This window comes from Leucoraja erinacea, chromosome 2 (assembly GCF_028641065.1).
Source record: "Leucoraja erinacea ecotype New England chromosome 2, Leri_hhj_1, whole genome shotgun sequence".
Taxonomy (NCBI): domain Eukaryota; kingdom Metazoa; phylum Chordata; class Chondrichthyes; order Rajiformes; family Rajidae; genus Leucoraja; species Leucoraja erinaceus.
The window spans coordinates 6068599-6089136 of NC_073378.1; the positions used below are offsets into that span (position 1 = coordinate 6068599).

General features: G+C 42.4%; 1 protein-coding gene and 1 long non-coding RNA gene across 2 annotated transcripts in view; one reads left to right on the forward strand and one right to left on the reverse strand.

The window, feature by feature from the left end:
• LOC129706737 (aryl hydrocarbon receptor repressor-like) overlaps positions 1 to 18009 on the forward strand; it is a 229308-nt gene extending 211299 nt beyond the window's left edge. The window contains exons 7-9 of the mRNA XM_055651174.1: positions 8499 to 8605; positions 8797 to 8938; positions 13057 to 18009. Coding sequence (XP_055507149.1) covers positions 8499 to 8605; positions 8797 to 8938; positions 13057 to 14284 — 1477 coding nt within the window. The 3' untranslated portion in view covers positions 14285 to 18009. The remainder of the gene's footprint in view (positions 1 to 8498; positions 8606 to 8796; positions 8939 to 13056) is intronic.
• Positions 1 to 20538, reverse strand: part of LOC129706741 (uncharacterized) — a 38258-nt gene that overhangs the window by 8002 nt on the left and 9718 nt on the right. The gene's annotated exons all lie outside the window — the stretch shown is intronic.

The following is a 20538-nucleotide window of genomic DNA, read 5'->3' on the forward strand; positions in this document are numbered from 1 at the left end:
CGCTGAGGCACCGGAGTCCAGAGACAGTCAAGTCGGACCGGTGAATTCCTCTCAGTAAAAACTGGACTGCACGAATTTAATGTATTGTTCACTGTTATCAAGTAAATATGTGTGCATAGCATATATATGGCTTAAAATGTTCTAGTTTTCTATTGACATTATATGTTGGTTATTAGTATAAATCTATTATTATAAAGAATTAGTAATAGCCATTTTGCTGGATAACTGCTCTGTGTGTAAAATAATTAAGTCACGTAGTGTACCTGTATAGCAGCAGTAGCATGGCTACTCCAATTGTAGGAAATGTGCCCCTGTTAGATTCTGGGTATAAATTTGTGGAATGGACCGAAGCCTTACAGGCTTGGTTCACTTCAAATGATGTCACTGCAGAAGAGAAGAAACGAAGATTGTTCCTTACAGGCTTAGGAAGCAAGGGTTATCACACCTTACGTGCGTTGCTGCAGCCAGCAAAACCTGTGAATAAATGTACGAGGAATGTAAGGAGGCATTAATTGCTCGCTTCCCACCTTTTTTTTCTTTTTCTTTTTTTAAATTCAATTTCAATTTTATTTTTAATATGTTTTATTATTTATTTATTATTTACTTCTTTTTTTTATGATTTTTTTTATTTTTATGATACTGCTATAAGGGAAATTCATTTCGTTGTCTCAAATTGAGACAATGACAATAAATTTGAATACAATACAATACAATAAACCAACAGAAATCGTGCAATGGAATCGGTTTTATACCTGCACGCAAGCAAGTGAAACTATCCCTCAGTTCTTAGCAAAGCTTCGCCAGTTAAGTGAGGGGTGTAATTTTAAGGAACTGGAGAATATGCAAAGGGATAGGCTTGGTGGTAGGATGTGCAGATATTAACATCCAGCAGAAACTGTTGTGTACACCGAAATTAACCTTTGAGAATGCAGTCAATATTGCGACGGCTGTGGAGGTTGCTAGACAGGACCTAGAGCAAATCAAGAAGATTGGAAGGTCTCAGGATGATTTTAACCCTGTCCATCAGATCCAAAGAAAGGAGCCTGGACTAAAGGAGACAAGGAGTCCACCAAGGGCATCCAGAGACAAGGAGCCGGGAACTGAATAAGACATGGAGTCCACCAAGGGCATCCAGAGACAAGATTCACAACTCCAAGAGTTGCTGGAGATGTGGCGGCAGCCATGAGCCGGCGATGTGTAAATTCCAAGAGCGTTAGGTGCTTCAGGTGCTCGGGAATGGATCACACCAAAAGCCAGTGTGATGCTGTTAGAGCTTACCAGCAGAGGAGACGATTACGGAAAAATGCAAACCGCTTGGAGGAGGCTGAGTCGGATTCATCAGAGGATCGTATGAGCCATTTGGAAGATGAATCAATTAACACGTTGTCCAACTCTGAACCGTATACGGCCACTGTGATAGTGAACAGCAGGGAGGTACAAATGGAAGTGGAAACTGGAAGTCCATGGACTATAGTACCAGAGGAAGTCTTCAAAAAACTCGGTCAGGATTCCGGACTGAATTCCTGTAGCCTTAAGCTAAAATCCTACACAGGGGAGAAGGTGGACATTATCGGGGAAGCAGCTGTACAGATACAGCTCCATCCTCACTAGAAGCCAGAAACGCTGACCCTTGTGGTGGTAAAGAAAGGTGCAAGCCTAATGGGAAGAGACTGGTTGAGGAAGTACCCTGAATTGCTGTCAAATATGGCCAGCCAGCAAATGCCGGGTCCAAGCCCAAGTCCACCGAGTAGGATACACAATTTGCGAGAGACCTTGAGCTCGGTACTCAACAAGCACGCCAAGCTGTTTGATAACAGCACCCATGGAGTACTGAAGGGGTACCAAGCCAAAGTGTATCCACAAGACGCAAACAGTGGGGCAACATTTTACAAAGCAGCTCCTGTGTCATATGCTGCTAGGAAGCAAATGGAAACATAGAAACATAGAAAATAGGTGCAGGAGTAGGCCATTCGGCCCTTTGAGCCTGCACCGCCATAGATGCCACATTAGATGACTTGCTGCAGGATGGCATTATCAAGCCGGTGAAGACAGCAGATTTCGCATGCCCAATCATAGCTGTTAAGAAACCAAATGGGAGCATGAGAGTCTGTGGCAATTACAAGCTCACAGCAAATAAGGTGCTGAAAGTCGAACAGTATCCACTTCCAACTTTGGAGGAACTAAAAGGAGAGAAGTTCTCTAAACTAGACCTCTCCCATGCTTATCATCAGAGAGAGTTAGACCCGGACGCTCGGATGTTCACCACAATTAATACGCACAAAGGTCTCTTCCAGTATACTAGGTTACCTTTTGGGATATCCAGCGCACCAGCCATGTTCCAGAGAACAATGGAGAGCCTGCTAGCGGATATTCCCATGTGTAAGCTGTATCTTGATGATGTCATCATCAGCGGAAGGACTGACGAAGAACACCTCCGGAACCTGGAAGCGGTCCTGTCAAGACTAGAGACCAGTGGGTTACATTTGAAGAAGGAGAAGTGTGCACTGATGCAAGAGTCAGTCGACTATCTCAGACATCAACTGAACAAGAATGGTCTTCGTCCTCCTCAAGACAAAGTTGATGCGGTGCGGGAAGCCAAGCGGCCTGTGAACCAAAGCCAACTGCAGGCATACCTAGGATTACTTGAGTGTTACAGGAAGATTATACCCAACCTGTCACAGCAGATTGCACCGTTGACTCTAATGCTGAGGGGTGAGATCCGATCAGCGGAGTCAAAGAGTGGGAGGAGAAGCAGCAAGTCTGATCCCAAGTTCAAATGGGGAAAGGAACAAGAGCAGGCATTCCAGAGATCCAAGCATCTCCTGCAGAGTGATAGCGCGCTGATGCATTACAATCCAGCCAAAACAATCTTGCTCCAAACGGATGCAAGCCCCTATGGCTTAGGTGCTGTGATAAGCCATGTGGATTCAGATGGACAAGAACGCCCGATAGCTTTTGCCTCACGCACTCGCAAGCCCAGCGAAGTGAATTACGCACAATATGAGAAGGAGGGCTTATCCACAATCTTCGGACTGAAAAAGTTCCACATGCAGTTACATGGGAGGTTTTTCACCATTGTGACTGATCACAAGACTGATGGGACTCTTTGGAGACCACATACCTGCCAGCCCAATGGGCCTCTGACCACGTAGCAATATGGCATATGATCCTGTCTGCCTATAGTTACAAGATTGTCCATCAGGAAGGCAAGAAACACCAGAATGCGGATGCGTTGTCGCGCTTGCCGATCCACGAAGAGGACTCTTCATGGCATCACTCGGAGCTCGCGGAGCTTGATGAAGCACCAGAGGCATGTGTCAACTTGCTCACCGATCTGGACACACGCCCTGTTGATGCACAGGAAGTGAAGAGAGCTACAAAGAAGGACAGAGTTCTCTCCAAGGTGAGGAACCACATCATGGAAGGGTGGCCAAGTGCAAGGAATCTTCTAGAGGAAGTAAAGCCCTTTGCCAGCAAGAAAGAAGAGGTGTCAGTGGAGGATGACATAATCCTGTAGGGATCACGAGGGGTGATCCCAGATAATCTGGAGATGAGGACTAGAATCCTTTAAGAACTTCATAGCACGCACTCTGGCATCGTAAAAATGAAGGCCTTGGCTAGGTCATACATCTGGTGGCCAGGAATCAACAAAGAGTTGGAACAACAAGTGAGAAGTTGTCCAAGCTGTCAGCAGAGTCAACATAGTCCAGTGGCAGCCCAGATCCATCCATGGGAGTTTCCTGAGAAACTGTGACTATGCCAGCCTGGACGAGGAGAATTTGCTGATTGTGGTCAATGCTCACGGCAAATGGATTGAAGCCATTCGGGTGAAACACGCAACATCAGCAGCAACAATGATTGCCCTGAGACGGTTGTTTGCAACTCATGGGTTATCGGAAATGGTGGTCACAAACGGTACGCTGTTTGTGTCTGAAGAATTTGCCAGGTTCCTCAGCAGCAACAACATATGGGGAGATGGCAGCCCTGCTGGCAGTCTGTTCTTTTTTTCATCTTTTTGTTACTTTTAGCGTTTGTTAAAAGTTTGTTTTACTGTACTTTGGTTTGTGGGGGAGGGGGGAGGGGATCGGGGGGGGGAACCTTTTTTTCAAGTTCCTACCTTCTCGGAGATGTGATCAATTTTTCGGGTCACATTCTCCGGGCTCTGCGGCCTTCCATCGTTGGAGCTGGAGGCCTCCTCGAACTGTCGTGAGCCCCACCGCGGGGGGGGATCCCTTGTCTGCGGACTTACCATCAAGGGCTTGCAGTCTCGGGAGAGGCTAGTCGGGAGCTCCAACGCCGCAGAAGGTTCGACCAGCCCCGACACGAGGTTCGATCGTCCGGTGTGGGGGAGCTGACAACTCCCCGATGCGGGAGCTGAACGCCTCGACGCAGAGGGCCCGAACGCCGCCGGCTACGGGAGTCAAGAACGGCTCGAGGCCCCCGACTGAGGAAGAACACAAGGAAGGCTTCAACTTTATTTCGCCTTCCATCACAGTGAGGAATGTGTAGGAGTCACTGTGGTGGATGTTCATGTTAAAATATGTTTTTGAGTCTGTTGCTTTTAATTGTATGACTGACCTGGCCAGTGCAATTCCTCGTATGTTGCAAAACATACTTGGCAAATAAAGCCTGATTCTAATTCTGATCTGATTCTGAAATCCAAACATCACCCAAACACCCGTCCAGCAACGGACTAGCCGAAAGACGTGTACAGACAGTGAAAGCAGGTGTGAAATAAGGGAAAAGATCGGACCTGGAACTAACGCTCCAGAGGTTCTTGTTGACGTACATAGTCACGCCTCAAGAAAAGACTGGAAAGTCACCCAGTGAACTGATGTTCAGACGAAAGATCCGGACTAAACTTGACAGTCTGCAACCCGATCTTAGCAAAGCTGTCCGAAGGAAACAAACTTCAATGAAACAGGCAGCAGATCGAGGAAGCAAGGAATGATTCTTTGAAGTGAATTATCATGTCATGGTCAACAACTTCACTTCAGGCCCTACTTGGCTTTATGGGATGATAGAAGAAGTCATCAGTGAAGTCATGTACAATGTAAAGTTGAGTGAGGGAAGAGTCGTGCGTTGTCATGTCGATCAAATAAGAGCGTACTGGCCAAACGGTGACAAGCACGCCGGCGTTCAGCCAAGAGAAGGGGATCAACCAAGCGAGGAACCGCTGATAGTTTTGTCCACTTCAACAGCTGGTGTAGATCCTGAAGGAAATTCAGAGAGCGGGGAACCTCTAACCCCGAGTGATAATACATCATCACAACCAGAGCCTGATGTCTCAGATAGCGGGCAAAGTCCGACACAGGCACAGAGATGCAGGTCTGATAGGACAAAAAGAACACCCAAAAGATTTGAGAATTTTGTTCTTTTGTAAATGATATCACATAGAGCAAGGCGTAATGTATTTGGTTTAAGGAAGATGGGTGGAATGTAAAATTATAAGTGCTAAGTTTAGGTATGATTCTTACGGTTATGTGGATATATTGTAAGATGACTTTAATAATACAATTTTGGAACTGTATTAGTCAATTATATTTTAGGTAAAGAGCATATACCGTGAAGGTGGAATTGTGTTACCTGCCTCCAAGTTAAAGGGGGAGGAGTGTTGTGTATGAATTGTGATTAACATATTTAAGGTCTTGCGCAATTGACGCATGTGCAAGAGTGAGAGACTCAGACTGATTCATGGCGTCCTGTCTTATGAAGAAAAGATCGCTCTAGAATTTAGAAGATTGAGAGGGGATCGAAACTTACAAAATTTTAGGGGTTGGACCCGTGTCCGAGTATTGTTATGTTTAAAGTCCAGTTTCCAGCACTTTTTTCCACAATACACACACAGGGGGTCCATTGCTTTTTAAAGGGAGTGATGTCTGTGAATGCAGGATGTGTAAGTCAGGTACTGGAGATTTATATGTGGCATGAGGCTACTCACTGAACATCCAGTGAATTGTTTTAGGCCTTTGTTTATTTAGTGAGCCTTACCTTCCAGAGTATCTTACACAAGAAGTTAGGGGTGAGCTTAGCATATCAGGTTTGAAGAAACTGTGCACAAGGAAAGATGCAATGGCTCAAATGAAATGGGAAATGGCTGAATCTCACAGATGGTCCAAGACTGGAGGAATTGACTCCTCGTCACATGGAGCTAAGGAGCTGAAAATCATTTGGAGACAGTGATTGTTGGTGTGTTAAGGATCAGCAAGTGCTATTGGTCAGTGGAACTGCTGTGCCCATTCACACTTTTTATCAGTCAGACCAAACAGCCACAATACCTCAGCCTGAAACATGCTAAAAGCACTTATAATAGACAATAGACAATAGGTGCAGGAGTAGGCCGTTTGGCCCTTCGAGCCAACACCGCCATTCAGTGTGATCATGGCTGATCATCCCCAATCAGTACCCCATTCCTGCCTTCTCCCCATATCCCCTGACTCTGCTATCTTTAAGAGCCCTATCTAGCTCTCTCTGTAAAGTGTCCAGAGAACCTGCCTCCACTGCCCTCTGAGGCAGAGAATTCCACACTTACAACTCTCTGTGAGAAAAAGTGTTTCCTCATCTCCATTCTAAATGGCTTACCCCTTATTCTTAAACTGTGTGCCCCCTGTTTCAGTCTACCCCTTATTCTTAAACTTAAAAGTCTACCCCTTATTCTTAAACTGTGGCCCCCTGTTTCAGGACTCCCCCAACACCGGGAACATGTTTCCTGCCTCTTATGATTAGGAAAAGGGGAGATGCAACGAGACCTGGGTGTCATGGTACACCAGTCATTGAAAGTAGGCATGCAGGTGCAGCAGGCAGGGAAGAAAGCGAATGGTGTGTTAGCATTCATTGCAAAAGGATTTGAGTATAGGAGCAGGGAGGTTCTACTGCAGTTGTACAGGGTCTTGGTGAGACCACATCTGGAGTATTGCGTACAGTTTTGGTCTCCAAATCTGAGGAAGGACATTATTGCCATAGAAGGAGTGCAGAGAAGGTTCACCAGACTGATTCCTGGGATGTCAGGACTTTCATACGAAGAAAGACTGGATAGACTCGGCTTGCACTCACTAGAATTTAGGAGATTGAGGGGGGATCTTATAGAAACTTACAAAATTCTTAAGGGGTTGGACAGGCTAGATGCAGGAAGATTGTTCCCGGTGTTGGGGAAGTCCAGGACAAGGGGTCACAGCTTAAGGATAGAGGGGAAATCCTTTAGGACCGAGATGAGAAAAACATTTTTCACACAGAGAGTGGTGAATCTGTGGAATTCTCTGCCACAGAAGGTAGTTGAGGCCAGTTCATTGGCTATATTTAAGAGGGAGTTAGATGTGGCCCTTGTGGCTAAAGGGATCAGGGGGTATGGAGAGAAGGCAGGTACAGGATACTGAGTTGGATGATCAGCCATGATCATATTGAATGGCAGTGCAGGCTCGAAGGGCCGAATGGCCTACTCCTGCACCTATTTTCTATGTTTCTATGAAGTCAGGACTTCAAATTCCCCATGTATCATTTAATACACCAAGGGTCACAGAACCCATGCCGCAGTGCAAATTTCCTCTGCTTCCAGCCTTCTCTACCTTTTATTTAAATGACATTTGAGCTACTCTTTAACTCTATCTACCTGCCGTGGTACTGTGAGCTTTAATGGTCTTCATTAGTTGAACCTCACCTTTCCAACTTTTAATACCACATTGCTTCGCATTTTCCTAGGGAGAAAGCTCCAGATTTTCATTATTGCGTGTCAACAAAGTGTGCCATGAACAGCTGAGCACAGATTTTAAGGTTAAGTTGGCTTATTCCGAACTTCCCATCAAAAATGGGAAGCTTCTGTCAACTCAATCAAATTATCTTCATTCATTATTTCAGCCCATGTAATCCAATCTTATTTTCATTTCATTGTTCCATTCTTGGTTCTGACATGGGGATTTCTTTTTCAGTGTTATCATGGGAAAATGAAATATTTACACGTATTGAACAAATGCAGATATTAAAATACTTCGACTTACAAATTTAATAAAGAACAACTAAATTTAAATTGGAAGCCAGTCCAGGCTTTATCTAAATAAGACTAAATCATCATTTTCTTTCATATAATTACACATAGTTTTCTGATTTTATCCAATATTCACTCAGCCTATTCTTTTCTTGTCTCTTACCCCATGATCCTGCCTCTAATTATTAGCATGTCATAAACAATCAGGACTGGTCAGAGTATTATATGAGTATTTTGAAAGGCACGTACAGTATTTTGAAAGCAAAATGAAAGACAGTATGAATTCTGGGTTTGATATTCTTAGCACAGAGTGTAATCGGTGAAAATAAAGCTGATTTTTGAGATGTACTTCAGTGATATTTTTCTTGGCTTTTATCGATTTAAACCAAGCTAAAAATGTCAAGCCACACTAGGAGTGCTGAAGAGCAATGCTCAGAACTGAACTGTGAACATTGAACTGTGTTCAATGCAGGAAACTACATAAGTCTAAGTTAAATTCTGTCCCTTGTGATGTACTCAGGAGCAAAGCAATTGCGGGATGGTCAGATGCAGAGCACCGAACAAGATCGGGTTGCAATTGCCTCCACTTTACGGATGTACTGTACCGCGCAGAGAATCAAATCCGAAGTAAGTTTGTTCTTAGATCTTCCCGACTCTCCTCCGAAAAAGCATGCCCTAAAACCTACCTCATTGACCAGTATACCTCTTCAAGCACCTTATTAAGATATGTTTATGATGATCCATAGTGATTATATGCAGGAATGCTAAATGGAATGCAAGAGATCATGTTTGTTTAAAAAATGTTCATATTGCCACAGTGATGAATACTGGAGAAAATGGCCTCACCGTCTTCAGGGTGCTCACTAAAGAAGGCCAATGGGTTTGGTTCCAAGCTAACGGACATCTGCCCTATAAAAACAAGTCTACAGAATATGCCACAGTGCCTCGAGAGGACCCCAAGTAAGTTATCTATTTTTAACAGTATTTCTATTAGAATTGTTCTTCATTTGTGACATCTCACTAAATCTACTGTATGTTGTCTTTGAAGTTGAACAAGTTAGGGCTTTATTCTTTGGAGCGCAGGTTAAGGGGGGACTTGATAGAGGTCTTTAAAATGATGAGAGGGATAGACAGAGTTGACGTGGATAAGCTTTTCCCACTGAGAGTAGGGAAGATTCAAACAAGGGGACATGGCTCGAAGGGCCGAATGGCCTACTCCTGCACCTAATTTCTATGTTTCTATGTTTCTATGACTTGAGAATGAAGGGACAGAAGTTTAGGGGTAACATGAGGGGGAACTTCTTTACTCAGAGAGTGGTGGCTGTGTGGAATGAGCTTCCAGTGAAGGTGGTGGAGGCAGGTTCGTTTTTTATCATTTAAAAATAAATTGGATAGTTATATGGACGGGAAAGGTATGGAGGGTTATGGTCTGAACGCAGGTGTATGGGACTAGGGGAGAATACGTGTTCGGCATGGACTAGAAGGGTCGAGGTGGCCTGTTTCCGTGCTGTAATTGTTATATGGTTATATGGTTATATAAGTAAAGCAGTTAAAATAATTCGTAAAAGGTCAGAAGTTTGATATGTTGGCTCTGTTGTTTGGAACAATGTTCTCGGGATATATCTTTAGTTCTTGGGTTTTTGCACAATTGTGCACTTACATGCTGCAATCTGTGACCAGTTACAGCTTCTCAAACTTGCCTGTATCTTACCCTCTGTCTCTATTTTTGGATCCTTCCAATCAAATTTCCACCATTGTCACAATATTGTCTAATCAAGGGCAGTTATCAATGTGGAGAAGGTAGCCTTCAGAACCAGTTTGAAATCTTTAATTTGGTTGACCACCCCATCTTCCTCAAATACCTCAGCTCCGTTTTACATGTAGATAGGACCACATTCTTATCTATCCGGCCAATGCCAATGAATCACTAGCAATGGCTTTTCTTCCCACAACCACAATCAACTCTTGGTTCCCTTCCATTTCTCATCATTGTACCGGCCTTCAACAACAGCATCTGAAAAGCAGTGACAGTTTCCCCAAAAAGCAGCTACTAGCTAAGAGACTGAATAGTCTTCTTCGTTTTTCTTTGTAGTTAGGCCTCTATGAATAGTTTTTCTTTGTAGTTAGGCCTTTTCTGGCACAATTATACGTACTGTAGCAGAACTACAGCCTCACTCTTACAGCGATCTGGGTTCAATCCTGACCTGTGGGTGCTGCCTGTGTGCAGTTTGCACATTCTCTTTTTAACTGTGTGTTTCTCCTCCTGGCGTTTCAGTTTCCTACCACATGCCAAAGACGTAGATTGGAAGGTTCATTGACCTCTGTAAATTGCCTTCATTGAGCAGTTGTGTAGTAGAATTTGTGGATGTGGATGGGAAAGTGTGGAGAATAAAATCGTATTTGTTTGGGTTAAGAGTAAATGGGTGTTTGATGGTTGCTTTGGACCTGATGAGCTGAAGGGCCTGTCTCTCAGCTGTATGACTTGAGTCTTTATGCTCCTTTAAGCCTACCCTTCTGATCAAGCCATGCGCTTTAAATCTCCTTGTGCAGTTCAACCACAGATATTTTTCATAATAGAAACATAGAAAATAGGTGCAGGAGTAGGCCATTCGGCCCCTCGAGCCTGCACCGCCATTCAATATGATCATGGCTGATCATCCAACTCAGTATCCTGTACCTGCCTTCTCTCCATACCCCCTGATCCCTTTAGCCACAAGGGCCACATCTAACTCTCTCTTAAATATAGCCAATGAACTGGCCTCAACTACCTTCTGTGGCAGAGAATTCCACATATTCACCACTCTCTGTGTGAAATTTCTTTTTCTCATCTCGGTCCTAAAAGATTTCCCCCTTATCCTTAAACTGTGACCCCTTGTTCTGGACTTCCCCAACATCGGGAACAATCTTCCCGCATCTAGCCTGTCCAACCCCTTAAGAATTTTGTAAGTTTCTATAAGATCCCCCCTCAATCTTCTAAATTCTGGCGAGTACAAAGCTTCTTCGATTACCCTGGAATATGTTAGTTCTATTAAAGGTGGTGTCATTATTGTTGTAACCCTACCCTACCTAGAATGGGTTTAGCTGGGTTTAAGTATTCATGTAATTCAACATTAATTATATTCTCCTGATTTATTTATACTTGTGTGTTGTTGCACTGACAAGCATCTCTGAAACTGCTGTTAATAAATAATGGTTATTGGATGTAGATGTTTTAAAGTCATCGTGTCATACAGCTCAACCTATCCATGCTGACCGAGATGTTCCATCTAAGCTAGTCCCATTTGTCCGTAGATAGACACAAAAAGCTAGAGTAACTCAGTGGGACAGGCAGCATCTCTGGAGAGAAGGAATGGGTGATGTTTTGGGTCGAGACCCTCCCATTTGTCAGTGTTTGGCCCGCATCCTTCCAAACCTTTCCTATCCGTGTACTTAATCAAATGCCTTTTAATCGTTGGTATTGTCCTTGCCTCAACTACTTCCTCTAGCAGCTCGTTCCATATACCCACCACTCGCTGTGTGAAAAAGTTGCTCCTCAGGCTCCTATTAAATCTTTCCCCTTACGATAAACCCATGCCCTCTAGTTCTTGATTCTGCTGCCATAGGAAAAATACTATATGCATTCACCCTATCTATACCACTCATAATTTTATACACCTCTATGAGATGCCCCTCAGTTTCCTGCACTCCAAGCTATAAATATCTGGCTTACACAACCTCTCCCTATAGCTCAGGACCACTAGTCCTGGCAACATCCTCTTAAATATTCTCTGCACTTTTTCCAGCTTACTGGCATCTTTCCTATAGTATGGTAACCAATACTGAACACAATACTCCAAGTACGGTTTCACCAACATAATGTTCCAATATCTATACTTAAATTCCTGCCTGACGAAGGCCAACGTACAAAAAGCTCTCTTTACTATCGTATGACACCATTTTCAGAGACTCCTGTTTACGTGCAACCCATTGTTCTTATGCATGTCACCTCTGCCCTGGAAGAGATCCCAGAGGTCCAAAAATCTGAATCTTAGGCCTGTCACCATCTACTTAGTCATGCATTCACCTGGCCTCTTCTCCTATCCCTACTCTCACTAGCACAGAGCACTGGGAGTATTCCAAGGATTACAACACTTGCGGTCCAGTTATTGAACCTTTTTGCCCACCTCCCTCTGCAGAACCTCATCCCTCTTCATACCTATGTCATTTGTGTCAAACTGAACAACTACCTCTGGATGCTCACCACGCCCCCTGAGAATGTTTTGCAGCCACTCCAAGACATCCTGGAGATGCCAAGGCAACACACCATCCTGGGGTCCTGTTTGAAGCCACACAATCTTCTGTCTGTCCCTCTAACTTACAAGTCTTCTATCACAATTGATCTGTTTGACTTCATTTAGTGCCTCCAAGCCAGTCTTGCTGTCACAGAGCTGACTGGTGCTGCGTCTTCTAAACAGTCATATCTCCCACCCTTTAAAGGTATCCAAATGAGTTTTGTCTTCAAGGGAAATGTCTTTCTCATAGAAACATAGAAAATAGGTGCAGGCCATTCGGCCCCTTGAGCCAGCACCACCATTCATTGTGATCAAGGCTGATTGCCCCCAATCAATAACCCGTGTCTGCCTTCTCCCCTTGATTCCACCAGCCCCTAGAGCTCTATCCAACCCTCTCTTAAATCCATCCAGTGATTTGGCCTCCTCTGCCCTCTGTGGCAGGGAATTCCACAAATTCACAACTCTCTGGGTGAAGTTTTTTTCTCACCTCAGTCTTCAATGGCCTCCCCTTTATTCTAAGACTGGCCCCTGGTTCTGGACTCGCTCAACATTGGGAACATTTTTCCTGCATCTAGTTTGTCCTTTCCTGCATATGGCTTGGCCTCTGATTACTGCCTTTTCCTTTCCTGGTTATCAACCATCTATTTTCTGCATCTTTTGGATGTGACCATCTCACTTTTAGCCAGTGTTAATGAATGCATGTTTTAAGAGCAAATATTTAAAGCATTGGGGGACTGTATTTGAAATGCTGTTAACAGCGCAGCAGCATGTTGTGTGCGTTTAATTAATGGTTTTGATTTCCCACAGGGAGACAGACAGATCTAAGGAAGAGCATCTCAGGAACCAGTTGGGAACTCACCAAACAGGCAACGCCAATGGATATGTGTACAACAACTGTAGCGATGTATCTTTGCAACTAAAACAACTCTACGAGCAGCCACCAGGAAAAGAAGGAAGAGAGGAGAAATATGCAAGAAATGAAGGTGGTGTCAGCCATAATGAGCCACTCAATTTTTGCACATCATTTGCCAGACCTGCAAAGGTTCCCATTGCAGATGATTTATGGGTATCAGAATACAGTAGAGGCCCATCAAATCTGCACGGTCCATTGAGACCAGTGGGGAGAATAAATAATGATCCTGCCCGAGTGGCTAAAGGCTTCTGTGGTAGAAATAGATCGCTAACCGAGCCTCAGCTCAGGAATAACACACTAACCTCCAACTTTCAAAACGTAATGCAGAACATCCGGGCTGTCGGAGAGAAGGTGCAGCAGAGCCAACTGTTTGACTTGCACTCCACTGATCTAGAGAGTTACCCAATCGAAAGCTGCAAATCAGAAGATGTTACGGCACTGGGCAATCCCATTAGTCATAGGTTGAAGGAGCTTCCCACGGAGTATTGTAACAATGCGGAAATGTTCCAAGGAGTGCAAGTCAAAAGCGAGTATAATGTGGAACTGCACAATGGACTAGGTGGGACTGTGGAATCCTCAAGTCACCTGTGGGTTGACAACGAAATTGGAAAAAAGATGGTGGCGAGCTTCCCAAGACAGCCACAATTAAATTGCGATCCCAACACATTGGAACAAATATCACCCTGTGAGAAACTGAATGCTCACCTGCCATCTCCACTCTGTGGAGCCAGCACAGCCAGGGGCAGTGGCCTGTGGCTGGGGGGCAGTGGTTGCAATCACAACAGGCCTTCCAAGCAAGGAATGGACATGGTTCACTTCAGTTCACAGAAAGACACCCATTCCCACTGTTCTCACAGTGATCAGCAAACAGACTATTTGCAAACACATGCATTTCCACGCCATAGTATCCAGGATAAGGGCCCAGGCCAGGTGGAATACAAAGTACCACTGCAGTTCAAAGGCCATGATCTCATCCATACTGTCATTAAACAAGAGCCCTCACCCTCTCCTCCTTGGTCTTGTGGCAATCCGCACAACGTACAGGCAGGCCTGCAGAAAAATATGCCCCACTGTTTGATCAATCAACTGACTCATAAGATTACACAAAATGCGTATTTGTAATTTTTTATTGAAAACAGAAGAAACTGTTGTGGATTTTTCAAAAATGCTTGGCTCAAAATCCTAACGTTCTGATATGTTGCCCCGTTGTTTAGTTTGCGAATTTTATGAGAGAATTTTATGACAAATTGGTTAAGACAATATTACATATGAAAGTTCAATCTTGGGCACATGAAAAACATTCAGCTTTTTATAGCCAGCCTTGTTTGAGGAAGATGCTGTCAGAAGAACAAGAACTCACCTCTCATTGATAGAAATCACAGAAATGTTTGCAGGAACATTCAACATTGAACCACATGTTTGAGCAGGTGATCAATGCTTGGGCTAAGAGAAAGGTTTAAAAAAAAGATAGCGGGGCAGAAAAAAATTAGGGAGGGAATTCCAGATCTACGGAACAGAACTTTTGAAGAAACAGCCGCCTCTGAAAATAGAATATAACCTGGTCAAGTTAAAAGATGCATTATGTTCAAGTGGTCTAGCAACTGAGGAGATTTAATTAATTTTTATTATTTTCCATGGAGTTCCTGCTTTTGTCCTTGAGGCAGAAGCTCAGTGCTCTCCAAAATCCACGCTTGGTGGTCTGTACTGTTAACAAACTGAACCAATGATATGTTTTTGCAGTCATGCCTAATCTAATCTAACCAGGACCATAGATTTCCAGACAGGAGAGGGTGGCTACATTTCATTCTTGTATGATGCTTGGTACTATCACAACATTTAATAAAACATTTGGACAGATACATGGATAGGATAGGTTTAGAAAGGATATGGGCCTTACACAGGCAGGTGGAATGGTGTGGACAGGGCATGTTGGTCGGCATGGACAAATTGCGCCAAGGGGCCTCCTTCTATGCTGTATAACTGTACTGCTCAGCAAGTCCTGCACAGATCAGGAATTGTACCTGGAATCTACTTGACTCAGCATCGCACCTGGTGTTTTGTTTGGTCCTCGGATTTACATTTGATTGTTAATGTTGTTAGAATTTACAGGTGGTCCGGACTACACAGTATGCAGAAAGCTTCACATTCTTTCCAATGGAATGAAATAACTGAGTTATGTTGCCTTGGGATAATTTTCTCCATTAAAAGTTGCTAATCAAATACAAGTTCTTGCCATGTCTATTGCATAGAACAGCTTGTGGATATGGTACAGATGTGTATTGGATTTCCATTGTGTCCAACTGTCATAGGTACACTAACTTTATTGTTGAAGTAGTAATCTGAGTGCCTGAATGCAAATTTGCAGCTATGGTGCTCAGGAAATGGTCAACGTTGTCATAAACATTCATCTGGTTCTTTAATGCATTTTAAGAGAAAAGACTTACTGTCATTCCCTAGTCTGATCTTATTGTGGTCCTGGTCTCACAGTAATATGTGTTACATAGAAACATAGAAACATAGAAATTAGGTGCAGGAGTAGGCCATTCGGCCCTTCGAGCCTGCACCGCCATTCAATACGATCATGGCTGATCATCCAACTCAGTATCCCGTACCTGCCTTCTCTCCATACCCCCTGATCCCATTAGCCACTAGGGCCACATCTAACCCTTTTAAATATAGCCAATGAACTGGCCTCAACTACCCTCTGTGGCAGAGAGTTCCAGAGATTCACCACTCTCTGTGTGAAAAAAGTTCTTCTCATCTCGGTTTTAAAGGATTTTCCCTTATCCTTAAGCTGTAACCCCTTGTCCTGGACTTCCCCAACATCGGGAACAATCTTCCTGCATCTAGCCTGTCCAACCCCTTAAGAATTTTGTAAGTTCCTATAAGATCCCCTCTCAATCTCCTAAATTCTAGAGAGTATAAACCAAGTCTATCCAGTCTTTCTTCATAAGACAGTCCTGACATCACAGGAATCAGTCTGGCGAACCTTCTCTGCACTCCCTCTATGGCAATAATGTCCTTCCTCAGATTCGGAGACCAAAACTGTACGCAATACTCCAGGTGTGGTCTCACCAAGACCCTGTATGACTGCAGTAGAACCTCCCTGCTCCTATACTCAAATCCTTTTGCTATGAAAGCCAACATACCATTCGCTTTCTTTACTCTTGTGTTACTCTTAATACCATTCTGAAAATGGCAATGCAAACTATTAGGTTGTTCATCACCTCTGAAAGCACCTAGGATGGTTCATGAATTTTCAAGAGCGAGTTAGAGTTAGATTTAGCTCTTAGGGCTAAGGGAATCAAGGGATATGGGGAAAAAGCCAGAACGGGGTACTGATTTTGGATGATCAGCCGTGCTGGCATAGTAAATGGTAATTCCTGCACCTATTTTCTATATTTCTATGAATGGCACCTTTATCAGTGGGATCCAAGTCCCATGTATATGTACAACATATCTTTTCCTATGTAACAATTGCAGCAACAACTTGCATATTAATGGCACTTTGTATTCTCCCAGGAAGATGATGTGTTTTTTCTAAGCAACATATATCAACGAATGTAAAACTTCACAAGAGAAAATAAGCCCATTAACCTTTTTGAACACCAGCATAAGATAGAAATACCACATTCTGTCAACTGATTAGTATGCTAGTGCCATTTTCTAAATATATAACCATGATAACACACATATAAGAATGTCAGTATTTTTTTTTAACAATAAATATTGAGGCAATATTAAGGTTGGGATTTTATTTTTAAGTAACATTTCACAGTAAAATGGTACATTTTTTAAATTCAAGTTGAAAATCCCACCATGGTATTTCAATACGACTTCCCCACAATAATTAATGTAGGCCCATGTTTCTCCATCTGTAATAATTGCAAAGCCACTGGTATTATTAGCAATTGTACTTTGAAATTAAGGGTATGGGATTTCACGTAGAAATCTGGAGGTTCACAATTTAGCCTTCCAAAGCTGGAGCTTTGAGCAGCTTTCTCGACTGGAATCAAAGAAAATTAAATGAATTGGCAAAAGTATCCGATTCTTATAAACTAGTTTCACCCTGAAAACCAAGGTGTACGTTAACAAGGATGAGGTAGAGGATCAGCTATGATTTGATGACCTTCCTTTATGGAGGATCAGGCTTGGTACCCCACTTCAATTTCTATCTCCGACATTGTTGTGTTCTTAAGCGTACTTTGCATGATATCTAAATGAGCAGTAAATAGCATGATGATACTCACTGAGTTATTTGGCCACATAAAAGAAAAACACCACTTTCTACATGTGGATTGTAATTTCCGCAGGAAATGAAATCAAAATATGGTGTGCTTTATAATTTTTAATATTTATTATATTGTAGCTTTTACTTTAACATTCCAATCTTTATTTTGCACTCTGCTCAATGTTTAAAAGATTTGTTGTTTTTTCTTCCTGGTGTGTTATTTTTGAGAATTTGGAATCTGCAAGTTTGAAGACATCATGACTACTGGTAGAAACTGATGTTTGTAAATTATATAAATAAGATTGTTAAGGGTTTGGATACGCAAGAGGCAGGAAACATCTTCCCGATGTTGGGGGAGTCCAGAACCAGGGGCCACAGTTTAAGAATAAGGAGTAAGCCATTTAGAACGGAGACGAGGAAACACTTTTTCTCACAGAGAGTCTGTGGAATTCTCTGCCTCAAAGGGTGGTGGAGGCAGGTTCTCTGGATGCTTTCAAGAGAGAGCTAGATAGGGCTCTTAAAAATAGCGGAGTCAGGGGATATGGGGAGAAGGCAGGAATGGCGTACTGATTGAGGATGATCAGCCATGATCATATTGAAGGTATCGATCGGCTCGGCTCGAAGGGCCTACTCCTGCACCTATTGTCTATTGTCCATGCCTTAGAGATCACAAGGCCTTTTTGAGGTCTGGGGTATATTCTATTACTTCATTGGTAACTGCAGAATTTGGGCCATCATTTTCCTGCTTTATTTTCTCAATGCATTTTCTCCATTTCTTGGGTTTGCTTCGTTCAACAATTTTCCATCACAATAAAAAAAAGATTCATTTTTATCCCATCTGCAACTTCTAGTATTAAATAAATTAAATGTTAAGAATGACTTTTGATTTGTGAATGGTTATTGACTGATGAGTATGCTGTCAATGTTGCTGCTCTTTTCTTGTAACTATGTGTAACCACATTAATGTATAGAACATGTTTATGTAACAGCATTTTTTAGTCTCAACACATATATAATATCCTTGTGCTATTCTATTGTTTGCTTTCTACAGAGAAAATGGTGTTGGGGAGAATTCATTGAAAGGAGCACTTGCAGGTCAAGTACGGACTGTTACATGTTCACTGATTCAATTATGTGCCTTAAAGAACACTTCATTAAAATGCCTACTGTGTGGAAAGAGATGTTTGCTAGGTCATAGACCTTGTGATTTGAACTTCTGTGGCATGCCATCTCCCCTCTTCCTTTTTTTAATGTGCTGTATTTTTGCACTAAAATGCACCAGCTGTTATTACTTTGCAGATTATTGTAGTGGATGTACCAGGTCCATTGCAAGTTTTTTCTGAAGAATAATTGATGTTCAGTTCTACTCAGTTTGAAGTAGAGATGAGTTGAGTTGAATGGCAGTTTCTGGGTGTGTCAGGGGCAATATAAGAAGCATTGTCATAATTTCTGTTGATATGACATTTTTATAGTGAATTAGGAGACCTATATCTTTAAATGAAACGGTCTGTGTTAAATCAAATCCTCCTCTGTGCACTCAGATAGGGGAAAAAAGGTCCTTTGAAGTTACTTCAAAATACATCAAGGAAAGTTGACCCTGGTCAATAATATTCTTTAGACATTATTGATAAAATCTCTGATCTAATTATTTTCTTATTGTGGGCTGTGAAAGCCTACAATGTCGAGATGCTTGCACATCTCACACTAGAACAGTGACAACAGCTCAAAAATATTCTATCTGCTGTTCGGCACTTTGAAACTCCCTGAGAGTGAAAGAAGTGCAAATATATTTTTTTCCATCTCCTATGTTAACTTATCATGTTTATACTCCACCATCCATCATGACTCAGCAATTTCCATTATAAATGTGGATTTAAAGAATTAAAAATGACAAAACACTTATGCAAATTTATAATTTTACGTATGAAAATTAAAGAATGATACAAACATTCTTTTTCAGAAGGTCCTGAAGATAGTTTCCTCTGAAAATAATATTTTTGAACATTTTAGTTTATAATGTTATTTTCAGTATTTCCTTACATAGAATTAAGAAAAGAACATTTGCCTTCATTTTTTTTTCTGATAATGTGGACTTAACAAGAAAAACACATTAAACTTTGAGCTTTTCAATCCATAAATTTCTTTTCAAATCTAGAGTGAAGGATTCTACATGTTTTGCCATTTTGAAGTGTATTAATTATTATTTTATAACTATAAAACATTGAAATTTGTAGTTTAAAAGACTACCTGCAATAAAAAAAAATGTACATATTTTATCAAAACCGTTGTAATTTCTTCTTACTGTCAATGCAATGAACACATGCCCGCATACAACAAAAATAAATCATAAGAACAAAACGTGCCCTCATTCTTCAAAACAGTGCTGTTGTATTGGCCATCACAGTCCTTGCAAATCTACTATCTACTGATACAGAGTATCAAGTCTACTTCGCCATTCAGTCATGGCTGATTTATCTTTCCCTTTCAACCCCATTCTTCTGCCTTCTCCCATAACCCTTGACACCCTTCCTACAAGAATCTGTCAATCTCTGCCTTAAAAAATATCCATTGACTTGGCCTCCACACCCGTCTATGGTAATGAATTCCACAGATTCACCACCCTCTGACTAAATAAATTCCTCCTCATCTCCTTTCTGTAGGTACGTCCATTTATTCTGAGGCTATGACCTCTGGTCCGAGTCTCTCCCACTGGTGGAAACATGCTCTTCACATTCACTCCATCCATCCCTTTCACTGTTCAGTAAGTTTCAATGACGTCCCCTTCATCCTTCTAAACTCCAGCGAGTACAGGCCCAGTGCCGTCAAACGCTCATCATATGTTAACCCACCCATTCCTGGGATCATTCTTTTAAACCTCCTCTGGATCCTCTCCAATGCCAGCACATCCTCCCTCAGATATGGGGCCCAAACCTGCTCACAATACTTCAAATGCAAATTGACCGGTGCCTTATAAAGCCTCAGCATTAGATCCCTGTTTTTATATTCATTTGGCCGAATGCAAGCAGGTGCAACTTGCATGGATGGGCGTCTGGATCAGCATGAACAAGTTGGGCTGAAGGCCCTGCCTTGCTGTATGACTCTATGATTACGACTCACCCACAATAGAGATATACTTTATTAAGTA